At 49.6% G+C, this 20241-nt stretch overlaps 1 protein-coding gene across 6 annotated transcripts in view; it reads left to right on the forward strand.

Moving 5' to 3' along the window:
• Positions 1-20241, forward strand: part of INVS (inversin) — a 168238-nt gene that overhangs the window by 133517 nt on the left and 14480 nt on the right. For all 6 annotated transcript variants that reach the window (XM_077304617.1, XM_077304619.1, XM_077304618.1 and 3 more), the window contains 2 exons: positions 2523-2797; positions 14419-15235. In XM_077304617.1, the coding sequence (XP_077160732.1) occupies positions 2523-2797; positions 14419-15235 (1092 nt within the window). The remainder of the gene's footprint in view (positions 1-2522; positions 2798-14418; positions 15236-20241) is intronic.

Here is a 20241-nt window from a genome sequence, read left to right on the forward strand (position 1 = left end):
AATCCCCCACACTGCCATGGAAGCTAGCCAGATGACCTTGGGCTCGTCATATACTCACACCTACCTCATAGGGTTGTGGTAATGATACAATTTAGGGGAGGAAAATGATATAACCCACTTTGGATTATATTGGGGAAAAGTATAAATGAAGATTAATAGTTTGGGATATACATTTATTAAACCAATATAACTAAACAGATCTGGAAAGTCCATGCCACGTGGGAGCTCTTAAATTGCTGCTGGACTCTTTGTTGTTTTGAATGGGGCTAATCAGACCCCCGGCTGGAAGATAAGGGGCTCCTCCTGCAGTGTGAACATTCCCTTGCCTGGCATGTTTCTTTTTGGGAATGAATAGGAAGAGGAGGTGAATGAAGAGCAGGCTATGCATCTTTGAAAGAAAGGAAAATAATTGTGCTGTGAATAGCAAGGGTCTGATTTATCGGCTTGCAACGGCAGCAAGATTTGCACCGCTCCTGAGACAGTCGCCCTTGTGCTGATGGTTTGTGCCGTGGCAGGACTATTATTGAAGGCGAGTCACTTCTGTCAATCCCAAAGGGAGTGCCGAAGTGGCTCAGCCTGCCCAGAGCGCCATGTGTGGCTCCCTTAGCAGCATTTCATGCACCCAGGCTCAATCAACTGCCTCCATGGCGAAGGCATGCTAAGATAGCAATGCCAGATAACGTTGGGGCTTTCCGCTGACACCTCACACGAAAACGACAGCTCTTCAGTTCCTGGTGGATCATCAGATCTAGCGAAGACATGCAGCATAACTAACCTGTCATGCAATAGCAGTCTATAAACAATGTTTCAACACTGAATGTTTCTAAAATATCATAATATTCACCAGCAGTCCATTTGAACAAGAGGTGTGGGGTTTTTTTCGTAACAGAGATTCATTATGTTCTTTAATTGTCATCCAGTACTTGCATTTGGTTTCTGTTTGCAACGTAATAAAATTCCCCTTTGAGATCTTAAAGTCCACATCAACAGGTACATTGTTTTGCATCCTCAGGGGAAACTGAGGGCTTAGCCAGATGGGACAGTATCTCGAAGTCCACCATGGTGCCCCAGTCATCATCAGGTCTGCATCGGGGGGGGGGGGGGGAGAGGGATATCTGCTATCCCCATCCTCAGTTTTCAAGGGGGGTTGGGTTCTTGAAAACAGTTTCAGCGAAAAGTCAGGTGCCCCTACTCTTCACACTTCACGGTCCAGGTCAGTTTGGGGCACCTGCAGCATTTGTAAACAGAGTCATTTTCATCTCTAAAATGGCAGCGGCATCCCTGTTGTGGACTTGGGGGTTCCATCTTGTTTAGTTGAGCACTAACCAGGACAGGCTACAAGCAGTCACCCTAGAAAAATCATACAACTCTCCGGAGTGGAAATAGTGTATTTTGGCTGGGGAAAGGTAACCTGATCTACATCCCCCACCTTATAGATCTTGTAGATTTGTGTCCGGTATGTTATTTCTGGGAGAAAGGATTGAGAAAAGGGGTTGGCTATTAGTCAAAAATTTTGGTCTGGAAGAATTTCTTTCAGTTACAGATTTTATTCTAGCTGAGCATATGGAAATCCTTCGTGATTGGATATTAACACCACAACTGGCCCACCAGAGTTCATATTACTTTATGTGTTATTGAAGACTTCAAACGATCTCTTATACAGAAGAGCACAGTTTCCCTAGTATCACCATTTTCCTTCCCCCAAGACAATAGATTTGAGGTAGCAGTTTTAGGAACAACATCTTTATTCTTGCCATCAATTCACTGTCTAATTCATTTTCTTCTACTTGAATTGTGTTCCTCCTTCTGTCTTGGATGGGATGAAGAACAGCAGAAACTGTGCTAGGGGATTGCCACGGCACATTCTGCCTGGCTGGCATCCTTCTAGCTGTGATCATTGCATCTTGTGTCCCACAGACAGGAGCTGGACTGATTTCTTGCTCCCCGTTCTCAGTGCCTCAACCAGCGGCCTGATTTTCTTATGATAAGCATATGCCCATCTCCGACTGAAAGTAGAAATGTTTGTTACAGTAACTTTAGCTGGTTCAGACCTTTTTTTGGCTGCAATATTGTAATTTTCAGTATGATTCACCTCACAGATTTGTTCTGAGGATATCACTGGTTAACCCACTGGAAGAAGGGACACCACCAGTTTGGTGTATTGGTGAAGAGTGTTGGACTAGTATCCGAGAGACCCAGGTTCTAATCCCCACTTATGACATGGAAGCTCACTGAGTGGCCATGGCCCAGTCACATTTTCAGCCTAACCTACCTCACAAGGTCATAATGAGAATAAAATGGACGAGAGGAGAAAGGTGTAAGCTGCTTCGGGTCCTCACTGGGGAGAAAAACAGGGTACAAATTAAGTAAATAAGTAAATAAATAATAAATGTGGCAAATAAATAATTAAGATGTGGGTTTTTAAAAGCAAAACATGGAAGACCAAAGCTCTGCATAATTGTCAGCACTGTGCTCCAAAAGTGGTCTCAGTAAGCTTGTAAAATTACCAACATTGATTACAGGAAACGTGAAGAAGAAAATAGAAGGAAAGCCACCGAGTTGCAGAAAGAAATTAAGAACTTCACGGTCAATGGGAACTCATTGCAGCAGCAGGATCAGCAGTGCCCCACTCAGCCAGGCGATGCTCTTAAGAAAAGGCCTCCTTCCAGCAGCACTTTCCAAGGCCAAGCTGAAAGAAGCAAGAAAGGCTCAGCAACCATCTCATTGAACACGGAGAATGCCAAGAAGAAATGTCGCCCCACAGAACAGCCTAGTGGAGATCACAACAGAAAAAAGGGTTTGTCATCCCTGTGTTAGTTTGGGTCAGAGCTAGAAGCCTGTTGGAGCAGGTGGTCAGTCAGATATGGGGTAAAAGAAGACGCCACTCTGCCTGAGCAGTATATTGTTCCAGCCAAGGAACAAGGCCAGACTCTGATATGGATAGCCCAGGCCAATCAGATCTTGTCAGATCCCAGAAGCTAAGCAGGTTTGGTCCTGATCAGTGTTTGGATACCAGGTCATGATGCAGTGGCAGGCATCATACAAATTATGTTTGATCAGGAAAGGCTTGTAAATTATACTAAACTGTAACTTTTAATAACTTTCGTTATATAACAAACAAAGGATGGATTGAACTTTTTAACTTTCTGTATCATGTGGGACAAAATTACACATGACCACTTGGATATTATTAAACTAAAGAGCGAAAAGGGGTGCTATAGGCCCCAGCATAGTATAGGATATTCCCAGCAGATTGCTGCCAAACCTCTTCTTGAAGACTTCTAGAAAGGGAGAACCCACAGAATCACAGAATAATAGAGTTGGAAAGGGGCCATACAGGCCATCTAGTCCAACCCCCTGCTCAACGCAGGATCAGCCCTAAGCATCCTAAAGCATCCAAGAAAAGTGTGTATCCAACCTTTGCTTGAAGACTGCCAGTGAGGTGAGACTCACCACCTCCTTAGGCAGCCTATTCCACTGCTGAACTACTCAGACTGAATTTTTCCCCCCTGATAACTAGCCTATATCGTTGTACTTATAGTTTAAACACATTACTGCGCGTCCTTTCCTCTGCAGCCAACGGGAACAGCATCCTGCCCTCCTCCAAATGACAACCTTTCAAATACTTAAAGAAGGCTATCATGTCCCCTCTCAACCTCCTTTTCTCCAGGCTGAACATTCCCAAGTCCCTCAACCTATCTTCATAGGGCTTGGTCCCTTGACCCCAGATCATCCTCGTCAATCTCCTCTGTACCGTTTCAATTTTATCTACGTCCTTCTTGAAGTGAGGCCTCCAGAACTGCACACAGTACTCCAGGTGTGGTCTGACCACTACCGTATAAAATGGGACTATGACATCTTGTGATTTTGATGTTCTGCCCCTGTTGATACAGCCCAAAATGACATTCGCATTTTTTACCCATTTTTCCATTGTATTCAGATCTTGTTGAACTCTGTCTCTATCATCTGGAGCAGCGGTCCGCAACCCTTCGGCTGCTGCGGGTGCCCCGAAGTGGGGGGAGCTCCGAAGTGGGGGGAGAGGGCGGCCCGGGGGCCCACGCACGCGCGGCAGCCCCAGCGGACTGCCGCGCTTGTGCGTTTGCGCCCGTGGTAGTCCGAGCACACGCATTTGAGCCGCCGCCATGCCAGCGGCTGCGGCTCCCCCTCCCGGCCCCTCCGGGCCGCCAGCAAATCGGCCGCCAAAGCAGCCGATTAGCTTGCGGCTCGGCAAGCTTTTCTTCCCTCCCCTCCCGAAACAAGAAGCTTGCCGAGCCACGAGCTAATCGGCTGCTTTAGCGGCCAATTTGCTCGCGGCCTGGCGAGCTTCTCGCTTTGGGGGGGGGAGAAGGAGCCGCGGCCCGGCACCAAGGCCTTCGTGGTCCGGCACTGGGCCGTGGCTCGCGGGTTGGGGACCACTGTTCTGGAGTATTTGTCAGTCCTCCCAATTTGATGTTATCTGCAAACTTGATGAGTAGTCCCTCCACCCCCCATCTAGTCTAGATCATTAATAAATATGTGATAGAAGTAGAGAGGCAACATGATCTCAACAATATTCAGGACCCACTCTTTAGGAAAGATCTCCTAAACAGGAACACCCAGATGCAATATCTAAGAAAAGTTTCAAATCCTGAGCACAGGAGATCCTTTACCCTCCTTCGTCACAATGCCCTGCCCTCTGCTTACTTGAGTGGGAAATTTGATGGACTCAAGGACTCCTCTCAAGGATCGACTCTGTATCTGCAATGAGGGTCAAGTAGAGAACACAGAACACATCTTATTTGAGTGCAAGCTGTATAATCATATTCGCGCAGGTGCATTAGTACCAATGCTTATAGAATGCCCTCACGACCTGAGAAAGCATCGCCTGCAAATATTGCTATCAGATACAGATAATTTGTTAACTAGGAAAGTAGCAAAATTTCCGTGGCTAGCTTTAAGAATTAGGAAAGAATGGGTCACTCATGTATAGCCATAATACATCCACAGAACTTCTTATGTTTTTTGGTTAGTAGATGTATCGCGTTGAGCAGGGGGTTGGACTAGATGGCCTGTATGGCCCCTTCCAACTCTATGACTCTATGATTCTATGAAGTTTTATTGTTGATGCATTTTTAACCTTTTGATGTATTACCTTCCCTTTTACAAACTGCTATTGTATAGTAGGGCTTCTAAAATTTTGGTCTAAATGACCGTAAATAAATAAATAATATGTTAAAAAGTACCGGGCCGAGCACCGAGCCCTGAGGTACCCCGCTACTCACCTCCCTCCAGTCTGATGAAACACCATTGACAACAATTCTTTGAGTGCGGTTCTCTAACCAATTCCCTATCCACCTAACTATCTGAAAATCCAGATTGCAGTCCTTCAATTTATCCATCAGAACATCATGGGGAACCTTATCAAAAGCTTTACTAAAATCCAAGTAAACAACATCAACCAAATTTCCACGATCCAGCAAACCTGTCACTTGGTCAAAAAAGGAAACCAGGTTGGTCTGACAGGATCTGTTGGAGAAAAATCCATGCTGACTTCCTTGGATCACCAAATTGTCCTCCAGATGTTTGCAGACTTTAATATCTGCTCCATTATCTTACCCACAACAGAGGTCAGATTCACTGGTCTGTAGTTTCCCGGGTCATCCTTCCTCCGTTTTTTGAAGATCGGAATAACATTTGCTCTCTTCCAGTCCTTCGGGACATCTGCAGTCCTTAAAGCGGTCCCGAAGATGATGGACAAGGGTTGTGCAAGTTCTCCGGAAAGTTCTTTGAGCACTCTCGGGTGCATTTCATCCGGCCCAGGGGATTTGAACTCATCCAGTGCAGCTAAATGCCTCTCAACAACCTCTCTGTCCATGTCAACCTGCCACCCAGACACTATCCCTTGGCTAAAAGGTAAAGGTAAAGGTATCCCCTGTGCAAGCACCGAGTCATGTCTGACCCTTGGGGTGACGCCCTCCAGCGTTTTCATGGCAGACTCAATACGGGGTGGTTTGCCAGTGCCTTCCCCAGTCATGACCGTTTACCCCCCAGCAAGCTGGGTACTCATTTTACCGACCTCGGAAGGATGGAAGGCTGAGTCAACCTTGAGCCGGCTGCTGGGATCGAACTCCCAACCTCATGAGCAAAGCTTTCAGGCGGCTGCCTTACCACTCTGCGCCACAAGAGGCTCTATCCCTTGGCTACTACCTGTCAAACGTACAGAAAACTCACAACAGGCTTCTTAATGAAAGAAAGCTTTATTGAAAAGTACTATACGCTAGGGACTGAAAAGTCAAATCTGACCAGAGTTCAGATTTGCCTCTGCTTATCAATACAATTCTCCCGCCCAAAACTTGACAGTTCCCAAGGGAGGGGAGACAAGAGAAAAGACATATGTGTAAGAAAAACAGGAATTCATTCTCACAACCTTGAGGAGGTGACAACAATCCCGAGAGCCCACAACAAGATAAGGTTAACATAACAAAACTATTCACTTTTATGGCTAGCAAGACTACAGGGCCTGGAGCAAGCAGGCGCCAAGCGATATAAAACAATATAACTGACATGGAGGAACTCAAGCTAATTTATGACATTCTACAATCCTGACATCCCTCCACACTAAAAAGGGCCCCCCCCCACCCTAGCCCGCATCGACGGGGCGAGGGCAATCTGGGAATGCTCGGTGGAAAGCCCGGAGAAGGCGAGGTGCTTTCACATTTTCAGCCTCTACCCACTCCTTGTCCCTTGAGGGGAAGTCCTTCCAATCAACCAAATATTGGAGGCGACCCTTGTGCACACGAGAGTCCAGAATCTGGTTGACTTCATAGTGGGTGTCTTTATCGATGTAAATTGGCACCGGCGTAGATGGTGGGGGGTGCCACACATCCGGAGCAGGGGCTCTCCGCAGCAGGCTGGAATGAAAAACCGGATGCACATTCCTGTAAGTTTTTGGCAAAGATAGTTCTACAGTTACAGCATTGATAAGTTTCACAATAGGGAAGGGCCCCACATATTTGGGACCAAGTTTCTTGGACTTTTGTTGGCAACGTAGGTTCTTTGTGGACAAATAAGCCAAGTCTCCCACTTTCCACGCGGGCGCAGGTGCCCGTTTCTTGTCTGCCTGGGTTTTATAAGCCTGTTTTGCGTCTTTGAGGCTTGAAACGATTACTGGCCACCCGGCACTAATAGTCTCTGCCCATTTGGTGACTTCTGGGGCCTCGGACGAACTTAGCTCCCATGTAGGGGCAGCCACCAAATCAGTCCCATACACCACTTTAAAAGGTGACACACCCGTGGAGGCATGGGCCCCGTTGTTATAGGCAAACTCAGCTAGTGGCAACAGGGCAACCCAGTCATTTTGCTGATGGTTGATAAAACAGCGCAAGTATTGTTCAAGGATTTGGTTCACCCTTTCAGTCTGGCCATTCGATTCCGGATGGTAGCCCGATGTCAAAGCTTGCTCCACCCCCAACAGTCTCAGGAGCTCCTGCCAGAACTTGGCAATGAACTGGGGGCCCCGATCCGTGAGTAGGCGCCTCGGGATCCCATGTAGGCGTATTATGTGGGTCACAAACATCGAGGCCAATTTGGCCGCTGAAGGCAAGCCAGCACAAGGGATAAAGTGGGCTTGCTTGGAAAATGCATCCACTATTACCCAAATGACAGTTTTCCCCTGGCTGGGGGGGAAGTCCGTGATAAAATCCATGGTGACATCGGTCCACGGGCGGGAGGGAGTGGGCAGGGGCTGCAGCAACCCCCTTTTCTTCCCACCAGCAGGTTTGGAGACGATGCATGTGGGGCAACCCTGCACGTACTTTTCCACATCAGAGCGTAAAGTTGGCCACCAATAATGTCTCCTGACCAGGTGCAGAGTTTTTACAAACCCAAAATGTCCAGCGGTTTTCGCATCGTGGCAAAGTTTCAAAACGTCTCCGCGCGCCGCCACCGGGACATAGAGACGCTCCCCCTTGAAAAACAGACCCCCCTTCTCAGTTAGGTCGGGGCGGAGGGAACTGAATTCAGAGTCCTGTAACACCTCCTTCTGGACCCACCCTCCCGGGATTGAATTTCCCTGCTTGGTTTGGCTGCGCGTCACTGCGGCCATTCCCAGTTGGGCGGGGGTAAAAACTGTGTCCACCAATGGGTCGCGCTTGCTATTGTACTGGGGCAAGCGAGAAAGAGCATCCGCCACAAAGTTCATTTTGCCCGGCAGATGCTTGAGAGAGAAGTTGAAGCGAGAGAAAAACTCCGCCCACCGCATTTGTTTTGCTGAGAGCGAGCGGGGCTGCTTGAGCGCCTGAAGCGTCTGTCCACACTACAAAGGGGCGTCTTGAGCGTCTGTCCACACTACAAAGGGGACTGCGGACCCTTCCAACCAATGTCTCCAGGTGGCTAAGGCCAATTTTACTGCAGCCGCCTCCTTTTCCCAAATCGCCCAGTTTCTTTCTGCCCCGGAAAATTTCTTTGACAAATAGGCCAACGGGTGCAATTTCCCATCCTCCCCCTCTTGTAGGATCACAGCCCCCATTGCCACATCCGAAGAATCTACTTGCACGGTGAATTGCTTAGCGGGGTCGGCATGGGCCAGCACCGGCTCAGAGGTAAACAACAGTTTCAGACTCTCAAAAGCTTCCTGACACTGGGGGGTCCACTGGAGTGGGGCGCCGGGGCGGCTCGCTGTCTTTCCCCCCTTTTTTGTTTTTAACAAGTCAGTGAGAGGCAGCGCCACTTTGGCGAAACTGGGGATGAACGTTCTGTAAAAGTTTGCAAATCCTAAGAAACTTTGCAACTGTCTCCGCGTGCGGGGAGGTTCCCAGGACAGCAAATCCCGCACTTTGCCTGGGTCCATCTCAATCCCTGCTTGGGAGACCCGGAAACCCAGAAATTCCACCGCATCCCGGTGAAACTCGCACTTTGAAAGTTTAGCAAACAACTGATGCTTCCGCAGGCGGCGGAGCACCTCGCGGACCAATTCAGCGTGCTTGCCCACATCCTCTGAATACACCAAAATATCATCAATGTACACCAACACCCCCTGATACAATAAATCATGCATAATTTCATTTATCATGTTCATGAACACGCCCGGAGTGCCGGCGAGGCCGAACGGCATGACGGTGTACTCAAATTGGCCCAAGGGGGTGTTAAAAGCAGTCAAATATTCATGCCCCTTTTTTATCCGGACCCGGTAGTAGGCTTCCCTCAAGTCTAGTTTCGTAAAAATCCGTGCCTTCCCCAAGTGACCAAGCAAGTCTTTTATCAAAGGCAACGGGTAGGCATTGCAAGTAGAAACAGCATTCAGCCCTCGGTAGTCCGTGCAGAGGCGCAAAGACCCGTCTTTCTTTTTCACGAAAAGAACCGGGGCCGCCAGGGGTGAAGTGGCGGGTCTGATGAACCCCCGGGCTAGGTTTTTGTCCAAAAACTCCCTGAGTTCAGCCATTTCCCTCGGGCTCATTGAGTAAAGTTTGGCTTTAGGGAGGGACTCCCCTTTCTTTAACTCGATGGCACAGTCAGTTTTACGGTGGGGGGGAAGTTGGTTACACTCAGCTTCAGCAAACACATCTGCAAAGTCCCGATACTCTGGTGGGAGAGTCGCTTCCCCTGTGGACCCCACCGCGGCCACGACCCGGTCGTTTAGGGAGGGTTGGGGCCGAACGTGCTGCTTGCAACCAGGAGAGGAAAACTCCACTGTTCCCTTTTTCCATTTCACCGTGGGATCATGCTCCCTCAACCAATCCAGCCCCAGGACACATGGGAATGCTGAGTGGGGTGCTACAAGGGGTTGAATCTGCTCCCAATGTTTCTTAACGTCCAAGTCCATCGGGCGCGTCTTTACGGTAGCTTCCCCCCCGGGATCGCATTTCCCATCCAGCTGGGTGATAGGTAGGGGCTCACCCAAAGGCACTCTGCCCACCCCCAGAGTCTCGGCTAGTGCTGGGCTTACTAGAGTCTGGGTGCACCCTGAGTCCACAATGCAGCGGACCCCCACTGTCTTCCCGGACTTGGGGTTGGAGAGGGTTGCGGGCAGGAGTATCAGGGGGGAATCACTCACCACACGTTTGCCCCTGTCGGAGGCCTGCTGGCGGGGCGCCTTTACAGCAGACCGTCTTCGTTTCCCGACTGCTCCTCCGCTTGATCTTCGCCATCCTGGCCACTGCCCTCCTCCGATTCCTCCACAATTGCCGCGGCACCGGCCGGTACCAGCAGAGACTTGGCACTTTTCTTCGGGACCGTTTTCTTGGCAGGTGAAGCTTTCGGAGGGGTATTGCCCGTTGCTTTTGCACCGATCGCCGTCTTCGAGGGGCATTGCGCGAGGAAGTGGCCAGCCTGACCACAACCCAAGCACAATCCCTTCTCCATGCGCCGGGTGCGCTCGGTCGGCTCCAGCTTCGCCTTCGGCTTGGCCTTAACGGGCGTAGAGGTTTTAGCCCCTGCCTTCCCTGCAATTCCTTGGAACTCCGCGGCCCTTTCCAGGCGACTCTCCATCTCCCCAGCCAGCTGGACCCATCCGGCCACAGTGAGGGGGTCTTCCAGAAGGAGGCACTTGCTAGACAAGTCCCCAGAGAGACCCCCCACGAACGCGTGCGCACGTTGGGGCTCGGTCCAGTCCGGCACCGCTGAGGAAAGCTCTTTGAATTCCCTGGCATATTCGGCCACCGTCAGTTTCCCTTGCTTCAGGGCCTTGAGTTTCTTCTCCGCCGTCTCCTTTTCGAACGGCTCCACGTACATCTGGCGCATGGTTCTCAGGAAGTGGTTGTAATTGCGGATGGCTCTTGGGTTGCAACGGTACAAGTCCATGAACCATTTTGCTGCCTTTCCCTCCAGGGCCTCTCCTACGAAACGCACGCGCTCAGCATCATCATGAAAGGTGAACCCCATGTCCATCATGTAGGCTTGGAGGTGCACCAGGAAAGAAGGAAAAGTCGCGGGGTCCCCCGAAAATTTAGCTTTGAATTTGTAGGTGCTCCGCATTTCCACTCCCTTTACAGGGAGGAGGAGGCAGTCGTCCCTGGCCCCAATCCACCGGGGCCCTCGCTCCACGGCCGATGCCTCGACCGACTCCTGCCGCCGCCGTTGCCTCCGCCGCGGCCCGCGCCGCCTCCGCGGCCCGTGCTGCTGCTGCCGCCGCCTCTCGCACCACCGCTGCTGCCGCCGCCTCCGCTCCCGCAACGTCCGCTGCTGCCGCCGCCGCTCCGTCCGCTGCTCCAGCGCCTTCGGCCGCCCTGGCTCCTTCAGCCGCACCCGCACCACCTGCGCCCTCGAGGCCGCCGTCTTCTTCCTCCCTTCGCGCTCTCGCCTAGGCTGCGGCCTCGGCCTCAGCTGCCGCCTGCATCGCTGCGTCCTCGCGTTCTCGCAGGGTGGGCAGACCTCCTGATCTCCGACCACTGGGTTCGCGGGCACCACCGTGCACCTCCCGCAGCAGGCGTCGCGTCTCGCGTTGCTCCTCTGGATCCAGCCGACCCGAGAGGTCCTGTAGCCAATTGGTCACCTTGTCCAGCTTGTGCTGCAGGTCATGCGTCTCACCGGCGGGCTCCAGCCCGTAGCTAGGTATTCCTAGCTGATCCGGCCACTGCTCATCCCCCGTCAGGCGGTCATACTTCGACAAACGCCTGCGCTCGGTGATGTGCCTTTCCAAGAATTCGGCAGGTCCAGGAGTCGCTCCCTCCACGGCTCTTAGCATGCCCGAGCTGTACGGACCCACACCGGCTCCGTCGCTCTGGGAGAGGTCCCAATCCAGGCCCTCACCCTGTTCCGTATAGGTGTTTCCTTCGTCCTGCATGTTGGCAGGCGAAAGGAGTTGTGAGATTTGACTTAATGTCAAACGTACAGAAAACTCACAACAGGCTTCTTAATGAAAGAAAGCTTTATTGAAAAGTACTATACGCTAGGGACTGAAAAGTCAAATCTGACCAGAGTTCAGATTTGCCTCTGCTTATCAATACAATTCTCCCGCCCAAAACTTGACAGTTCCCAAGGGAGGGGAGACAAGAGAAAAGACATATGTGTAAGAAAAACAGGAATTCATTCTCACAACCTTGAGGAGGTGACAACAATCCCAAGAGCCCACAACAAGATAAGGTTAACATAACAAAACTATTCACTTTTATGGCTAGCAAGACTACAGGGCCTGGAGCAAGCAGGCGCCAAGCGATATAAAACAATATAACTGACATGGAGGAACTCAAGCTAATTTATGACAGAGATTCTACAATCCTGACACTACCATCTCTTTGTTGTTGTTATGTGCGAAGTCGTGTCCGACCCATCGCGACCCCATGGACAATGATCCTCCAGGCCTCCAGGCCTTCCTGTCCTCCTACCATCTCTAGATGTGCCTAAACCCTTTGACCTGTGGGGAAAAAACAGATGTAAAGTAGGCGCTGAGCCTTTCTGCTTTCTCTGCATCCTGTGTTAGAGTTTGTCCATCTGCACCCAACAGTGGGCCTATTGTCTCCTTTACTTTACGTTTGCTCCTCACATAACTGAAAATCTTTTTCTTGTTACAGTGGGCTTCCCTGGCCAATCTTAGCTCACTCTCAGCTTTGGCCTTTCTGATGATTGATCTACAGTGCCCAGTACTCTTCTTTAGAGCTGTGTCCTTCCCTCCATTTCCTGAACATTTTCCTTTTCTTTCTTAGTTCCTCTTGAAGTTCTATCTCCAAATAGGCTTCATAGAGCTCCTACAGTGTTTTCGTCTTTCTGGGATAGTCATTGATTTAGCATGCAATAGCTCTTGTTTGAGTAGCGCCCACCCTTCACATGCTCCCTTCCCAGCATTCTCGTCCATGGTATGACACTCATCATGTCTCTGAGTTTTTTAAAGGCTGCCCTAGGAAAATCCAACATCCGTGTCTTGCTACAAGCTTCCTTGCCCCCCCCCTCCCAATCTCAAAAGGAATTCTATGAGGACATGGTCACTTCTCCCTACGCAACCACTGATTCACCTCCATTATATTCCTCTCCCGACGCATTCCTCTTCCCTTGACAGGCAAGATTGAAGAGAATACTACGTGCCCCCATTTGCTTGAGCTTCCTTCCTAGATCTTGATAGTCTGTTTTAGTAGGAGCGATGATATTCACGGACATGTCATTCGTTCCCACGTGGACCATCACAAATGGGTAGCGATCCGTAGATTTGAGGAGTTTGGGCAGCTGTTCTGAAATGTCTTTAATTTTTGTCCCTGGCAAACAACACACCTCTCGGGTTAGGGGGTCGGGCTCAGCCACATGATGATTCATTCCTCTTAGTAGGGAGTCTCCAATTAGCAGTACTCTCCTTTTTTTTTTCTCAGCACCATTTCCTTCTATCCCCAGGATCTCTTCACTTTGTCTTAAACTTTGTTTTGGGACCTCTTCCCTCGTTGACCCTTGTACCTCCTCTGCAAGAGCCTGAAATCTATTCTGGAGCTCCAAAGGCCCCGAGAACCATCTTGCTCTATGTCTTTGAGTCTTTTTCCTGTCTGCAGAGGCTCCATAATGAGGTCAATCCCCATATTCTCTTCAGGACTGGTTGTATCCTCTTTATTCAGAGTTGCACAGCTCCTGTCTATGAACTCCTCCCCTTTCTTAATTTCTGTCAATCCTCTCTTCTAATCCCCTAATCCTTTCCTCCAAAAGTCTTACCATTTTACACTTGGGGCAGATGTACTCCATCTTGTCTTCAGGGATGAAGGCAATCATGTCACAATCACTGCAGATGATGGGATGAGTGTCCTGAAGGTCCATTGTAACTTCTAGGCAGAGCAACTACTAGGAAAAAATAATCTACAGTTTTTATTTGCTAGGCTACAAACCCCAGGGTTTGGCTCAGGCCAAAGGCTTGCGGGAGCAGCCCTTTTTAATGGTCCCAGCAATTATCTCACTCAGCACAACAGTAACCTCACCTGGTCAGCAGCAGCAGCAGCTGTCCCCAGCAGCTCTCTCCACGTGCTCCCAGCTGTCTGAGCTCTGCCTCTGGCGAGGAGCAGCCCTGCCTCTGGTGAGGAGCACCCCATAGCCAAGTAGTTGGTTCCGTTGTCTCAGTGCTCTGGGACAGTGTCATATTGGTAAAAGCCAGTTGGTAGTGTTGCCACTTTCCACTGGCAGCCCCCAGGAGATTTTAGTAGGATGGGGAATGCAACTAATGTGGCAAGCAAAAATGGCCATGACCATTACATTCTAGGATTTCCCCCACTCTCTACGGTAAATGCCATTAGAGATTTGAGAAATTCCTAGAACATCACAGATGTGGCAATATTACTTTCAGCTGCTCAACCAGAAGTGATGTTATTGTGTTTATATTGGTGGTTCCCTCTAGAACCAGGTTGTGCCAGAATGCAGGTGAGAGAGGTTACCATAGTAAGCATTCCTAGCTGGTAAGGTTCAATTAAAGAAGTTTATATCAGGAAATTAGGAATTAGATTATTACTGCCTACTGATTTCTATCTTGTGTCTCCCCAGAGCTTTCCAAGGCAAAATACAAAAGCAAGTCTGTCTGTATCTCTCCTCATCCCATTACGGAAAATGATGAATCCAAGAATCAGGTGGTAGCAAACCATCAAGCTGTATCTGCTACTGCTGGCAGGGATGGTAAAAAACACAAGGAATCTGTTGCAAAAGCAAATGGCAGCTCCTTGCATGCCAGCAAAAGGCACATCCCCAGCAGGAAAACTGCCAGCTCCAGGGAGAAATTGGAAAATCAAAGTCAGTCAATAAACAGCAACATCAGCCATTGTCAAGATATACCAGTGGGTGTTCAAAACAGTAACTTCACTAATGGAAGCACAAAGAATTCAAGGCAGTGTGAAATGGCTCTTAAAGGCAACCCACAGCCACTGAAAGCGAAAAGCAAAGAGTTAAATGCTGAGAGATGGTCTCCTGCTGGCTCCAGCAGGCCTGGAAGTGCCAAGGCAGGAAGTGTGAACATCAGAAGGGACACTGTGAGGGCTGCTGCTACACAAACCAGCAAGCCAGCAAATGAGGACAGTACCAGAAAGCCCTGCCCTTTGCTGTTTACAGATGAAAGGAATACAAGATTTGTGCCCAGCAGACTGTCTGTGGGCAACAACTGTGGAGACCATACGAAACCGAGCAGGCCAGCTCTGACTGCATCCAGGCATGCAGAAGAGCCATTGGACTCTCTTCAGCACAGGAGCACAAACATTGAACTTATCCCAGTAGCCATTCGGATGCAGGTCATAGAGAAGGAAAGGGCAAGAAAAGAGTTGTTCCGGAAGAAGAACTGGGCTGCTGCCATTATTCAAAGGGCATGGAGAAGGTAAGGAGACATTCTGTTTCTTCCTTCCTCACTTACTTGGTTTGAATTATTTCAGATTTCCTCAGGCAATTTACCATTAAGATTAAATTTGAAGTTGTGATGTAATCTCTGTCTGACCCTTACTGAGATGAGACACTGCACTTGAATGATCCCCCTTCCCATCCCCCGTGGTTCTCAGCATTGGGGTTGGGACCCCACTTGGGGTCGCCTGGCCCCTTCCCCAGGGTCCACAGGTTGCCCGCTGCCGCACCTGTGAGTGGCGGTGAATGCGGATGGTGGCAGCGGCGGGTGGCGGCGGGCGGAGACAGAGGAGGGCAGAGGGATGGCAATGACTGTGCATTGATTGTTGTGTACACGGAGGCATGTGCCACCCGTACACACCCTCTGCCTCCTCCTCCCTCTGGTTGCAGGTCGGCAGCTCATGCCTTCCGACCGGGGCTGTTTGTCAGCTTGTGTTTGTTCGGCGCCACCACTTCACATGAATCTTTCCTGCCCTAGATAGGAAACGAATAATAAACCTGAGCCGGCCTTCCCCGCTGCGAGCAGAGCGGGAAGAAGGAGACAGGCAGGCAGGGGGCGGCTGCTGCTGCTCTTCCTCAGCAGCTTTCTGCATCCCTTGACTTTGCAACCCAACCCCGGCTCAGCTGCCCCTGTGCAATCCATAACAGCCATCCCCCCGGCCGCACCGAGCCCTCCAGGGAGGCAAAGGTAAGCGTGGTGGGACTGATGTGCACAACTCCCTGTGTGGCCGGGGCCACACCCTGTGCATTTCTTCAACAGCAGCACACCTGCTTCTTCGCTGCCGTGTGCGCGCTGCCGCCACTCCGCCACCGCCAAAGTTGGGGTTGTGGCGAAGAAAAGGTTGAGAACTGCTGCCATAGAGAAAGCACTGCAGTCAGTTTTAATACTCAGTATTTATTCATAGAATCATAGAGTCGGAAGGGGCCATACAGGCCATCTAGTCCAACTCCCTGCTCAACGCAGGATCAGCCCTAAGCATCCTAAAGCATCCAAGAAAAGTGTGTATCCAACCTTTGCTTGAAGACTGCTAGTGAGGGGGCGCTCACCACCTCCTTAGGCAGCCTATTCCACTGCTGAACTACTCTGACTGTGAAAAACTTTTTCCTGATATCTAGCCTATATCGTTGTACTTGAAGTTTAAACCCATTACTGCGCGTCCTTTTCTCTGCAGCCAACAGAAACAGCATCCTGCCCTCCTCCAAGTGACAACCTTTCAAATACTTAAAGAGGACTATCATGTCCCCTCTCAACCTCCTTTTCTCCAGGCTGAACATTCCCAAGTCCCTCAACCTATCTTCATAGGGCTTGGTCCCTTGGCCCTAGATCATCCTTGTTGATCTCCTCTGTACCCTTTCACTTTTATCTACGTCCTTCTTGAAATGAGGCCTCCAGAACTGCACACAGTACTCCAGGTGTGGTCTGACCAGTGCTGTATACAATGGGACTATGACATCTTGTTATTTTGATGTGATGCCCCTGTTGATTGAGCCCAAAATGGCATTCGCCTTTTTTACTGCTGCATCACACTGCCTGCTCATGTTTAGTTTACAATCCACAAGTACCCCAAGGTCTCATTCACACACAGTGTTACCTAGAAGCGTATCCCCCATCCAGTAGGCATGCTTTTGATTTTTCTGACCCAGATGCAGAACTTTACACTTATCTTTATTAAATTGCATCTTGTTCTCATTTGCCCATTTTTCCATTGTGTTCAGATTTCGTTGAACTCTGTCTCTATCTTCTGGAGTATTTACCAGCCCTCCCAATTTGGTGTCATCTGCAAACTTGATGAGTATTCCCTCCACCCCCTCATCTAGATCATTAATAAATACGTTAAAAAGTACCGGGCCAAGCACCGAGCCCTGAGGTACCCCGCTATTCACCTCTCTCCAGTCTGATGAAACACCATTGACAACAACTCTTTGAGTGCGGTTCTCTAACCAATTCCCTATCCACCTAACTATCTGAAAATCCAGATTGCAGTCCTTCAATTTATCCATCAGAACCTTATCAAAAGCTTTACTAAAATCCAAGTAAACGACATCAACCGAATTTCCACGATCCAGCAAACCTGTCACTTGGTCAAAAAAGGAAACCAGGTTGGTCTGACAGGACCTGTTGGAGACAAATCCATGCTGACTTCCTTGGATCACCAAATTGTCCTCCAGATGTTTGCAGATCGCTCCCTTTAATATCTGCTCCATTATCTTACCCACAACAGAGGTTAGACTCACTGGTCTGTAGTTTCCCGGGTCATCCTTCCTCCCTTTTTCTTGTTACAGTGGGCTTCCCTGTCCAATCTTAGCTCGCTCTCAGCTTTGGCCTTTCTGATGATTGATCTACAGTGCCTAGTAACCTGTAGGTACTCTTCTTTAAAAAAAAATTTCACAGTCAGAGTAGTTCAGCAGTGGAATAGGCTGCCTAAGGAGGTGATGAGCTCCCCCTCACTGCAGTCTTCAAGCAAAGGTTGGATACACACTTTTCTTGGATGCTTTAGGATGCTTAGGGCTAATCCTGCGTTGAGCAGGGGGTTGGACTAGATGGCCTGTATGGCCCCTTCCAACTCTATGATTCTATGATACTTTAGATATCTGTCCTTCCGTCCATTTCCTGAACATTTCCCTTTTCTTTCTTAGTTCCTCTTGAAGTTCTCTGTTCATCCAAATAGGCTTCTTAGAAAATCCAACATCCGCGTCTGGCTGCAAGCTTCCTTGCCTCCCCATCTCAAAAAGAATTCTATGAGGACATGGTCACTTCCCCCTAGGGTCCCCACCTCCTTCATCTCATCCACCAATTCTTGCCTGTTGGTCAGCATTAAGTCCTGTATGGCTGAACCTCTTGTGGGTTCATCTACCATTTGATAAATGAAATTGTCAGCCAGGCAGGGCAGAAAGTTGCATGACTGCGGACGCATTGCAGAGTTTGTTTCCCAGCACACATCTGGGAAATTGAAGTCACCCATGATGACAAGGTTCTACCGTTTGGATATTTTCTCAAGCTGTTCACAAAGTGCACATCCTCTCGTTGGTCAGGCACTTGGTAGCAGACACCAACCACCACACTGTTTGTTTTCCCCTCGCTTATTTTCACCCAGATGCTTTCCACTGTAGATATGCTCTTCTTCACTAGAATTTCTGAACAGTTCATATCCATCTACTATTACATTCCAGTCATGAGAATCATTCCACCAAGTTTCTGTGATGCCTACTAGATCTTACCTTTCCATCAGCCTGAGAAGTTCCAGCTGTTACTTCTTATTGCCCATGCTTCAGGCATTAGTATAAAGGCATCTGAATGCTTTTACTTTTGGTTTCCTATGAGCTGGCCTTGCCGGTTGGGCTGCCCCCAATCGGTCTCCTTCCTTACACTCCCTATGTTGAACGGCTCCTTTCCCTTGTGGCTGCAGTTTAAAGCTCTCCTGATGAATCTCCCCTGGTTCCTGCCAAACACATTCTTCTCCAACTTCGATAAGTGCAGTCCATCGGGTGTTAGTAGGCCTTCTTCAAGAAAGCCTGTCCCATGGTCCCAGAAACCAAATCTCTCCTGCTGGCACCAACTACGCAGCCACTGGTTTACCTCCATTATCTTCCTCTCCCGACACATTCCTCTTCCCTTGACAGGCAAGATTGAAGAGAATACCACTTGTGCCCCCATTTGCTTGAGATTCCTCCCTAGATCTTGGATCAGTCGGTACCAGGCTGCAGCTCATCCTCATCCTCCTCTCCGGCCGCTGCCTTGGGCGCTCCCCTGCCACTCTGCCACCGGCTCACCTTTGGTGCTCTCCAGCGGCCGCCATGGCTGGGGCTCCCCTTTGGTGTGGCACTGCACAGCTGCTTCTGGCAGCACCCCCCAGCAGGCGGCGGGAAGTCAGGGGCACTGGCGGGAAAGCAAGTGGAGCAGGAGCTCAAGCGGCGGTGACGTCCCTCGGCAAGACTACGCCCCCCCGGGCCTCAGTAAAATTGTCAAGCGTTGACAGGTCCCCGGTGATAAAAAGGTTGGGGACCACTGCCCTAAGGGTCACGGAGTTTGACCTTTCTTTAGTGAGACTTGATGGGAGGTTCTTTCTATATGCCTGTGCATGCAAATTTGTGTCTGTAAAAGTTTGGTTTGAGCCAAGTGTGGGGATAGGCCGTTGGTTTTCTTCATTGGTTAACAAAGCTAAAACATTTTTTTATAATAGATTTGCTTTGGACTATTAAAAGCTGTTTCTGGATCTGAGCAGACAACCTCATATTTCTCTCAGATGGATACAAGGAAGCAGCTGGGGAAAGGACATATGGGAAAGTTAACTTCTGGCCCATTTGACTGGGTAAAACAGAAGCCTGCTAAAGCCCATCTCGGTGGGAAAGTTGCCTGAACAGAGAATACACTGGCAGGAAGTCCTTTGGCTAACACTGCTCCCAGCTGGTACTAAGTAATGACAACGTCTCTACGATGTTAGCAGCTCAGGAGGCTGGTTCCATAACTTGCCATTCATATTGAGGGTGATAAAACAGGGTTGCACTTACTTGTAACTGTTGTTCATCGAGTGCTCTTCTGTGTAGATGCACATGGAAACTACATCAATGCAGGCCAGCTGTGGGGAAGACCTTTCAAATTTTTCCCCAGAGCCTAAGAGTGCTCTCCCTCCCCTACATTCTGAGTGTAGCCTTTCTCGCCCAAAAGGTCACATGACACAGGCAAGGCAAGCACTCTTCCCTCAGTTCTCCCTTCACGCCATAAGGAACAGCAGAGCAGTCCACAGCAGGGAAAGGAGGGAGGGAGGGAGGACTGCACAGAAGACCTCTCAATGAACAATGGTTACAGCGAAGTGCAACCCCATTTTCATCATCATAGCTTCGGTGCAGTCCTACATGGGAGATTAGCAAGCTCACTTACCAAGGAGACAAGTGTGGGCTGAGCAGTGGAAGATTGATTGCAAGAGGCCTTGTGGGTTCTGCCCTTTGCCCTTGTGTCACCTCAGTCTCTTTAAAAGAGCAGCTGAC

Source organism: Paroedura picta, chromosome 11, assembly GCF_049243985.1.
Source record: "Paroedura picta isolate Pp20150507F chromosome 11, Ppicta_v3.0, whole genome shotgun sequence".
NCBI lineage: Eukaryota > Metazoa > Chordata > Lepidosauria > Squamata > Gekkonidae > Paroedura > Paroedura picta.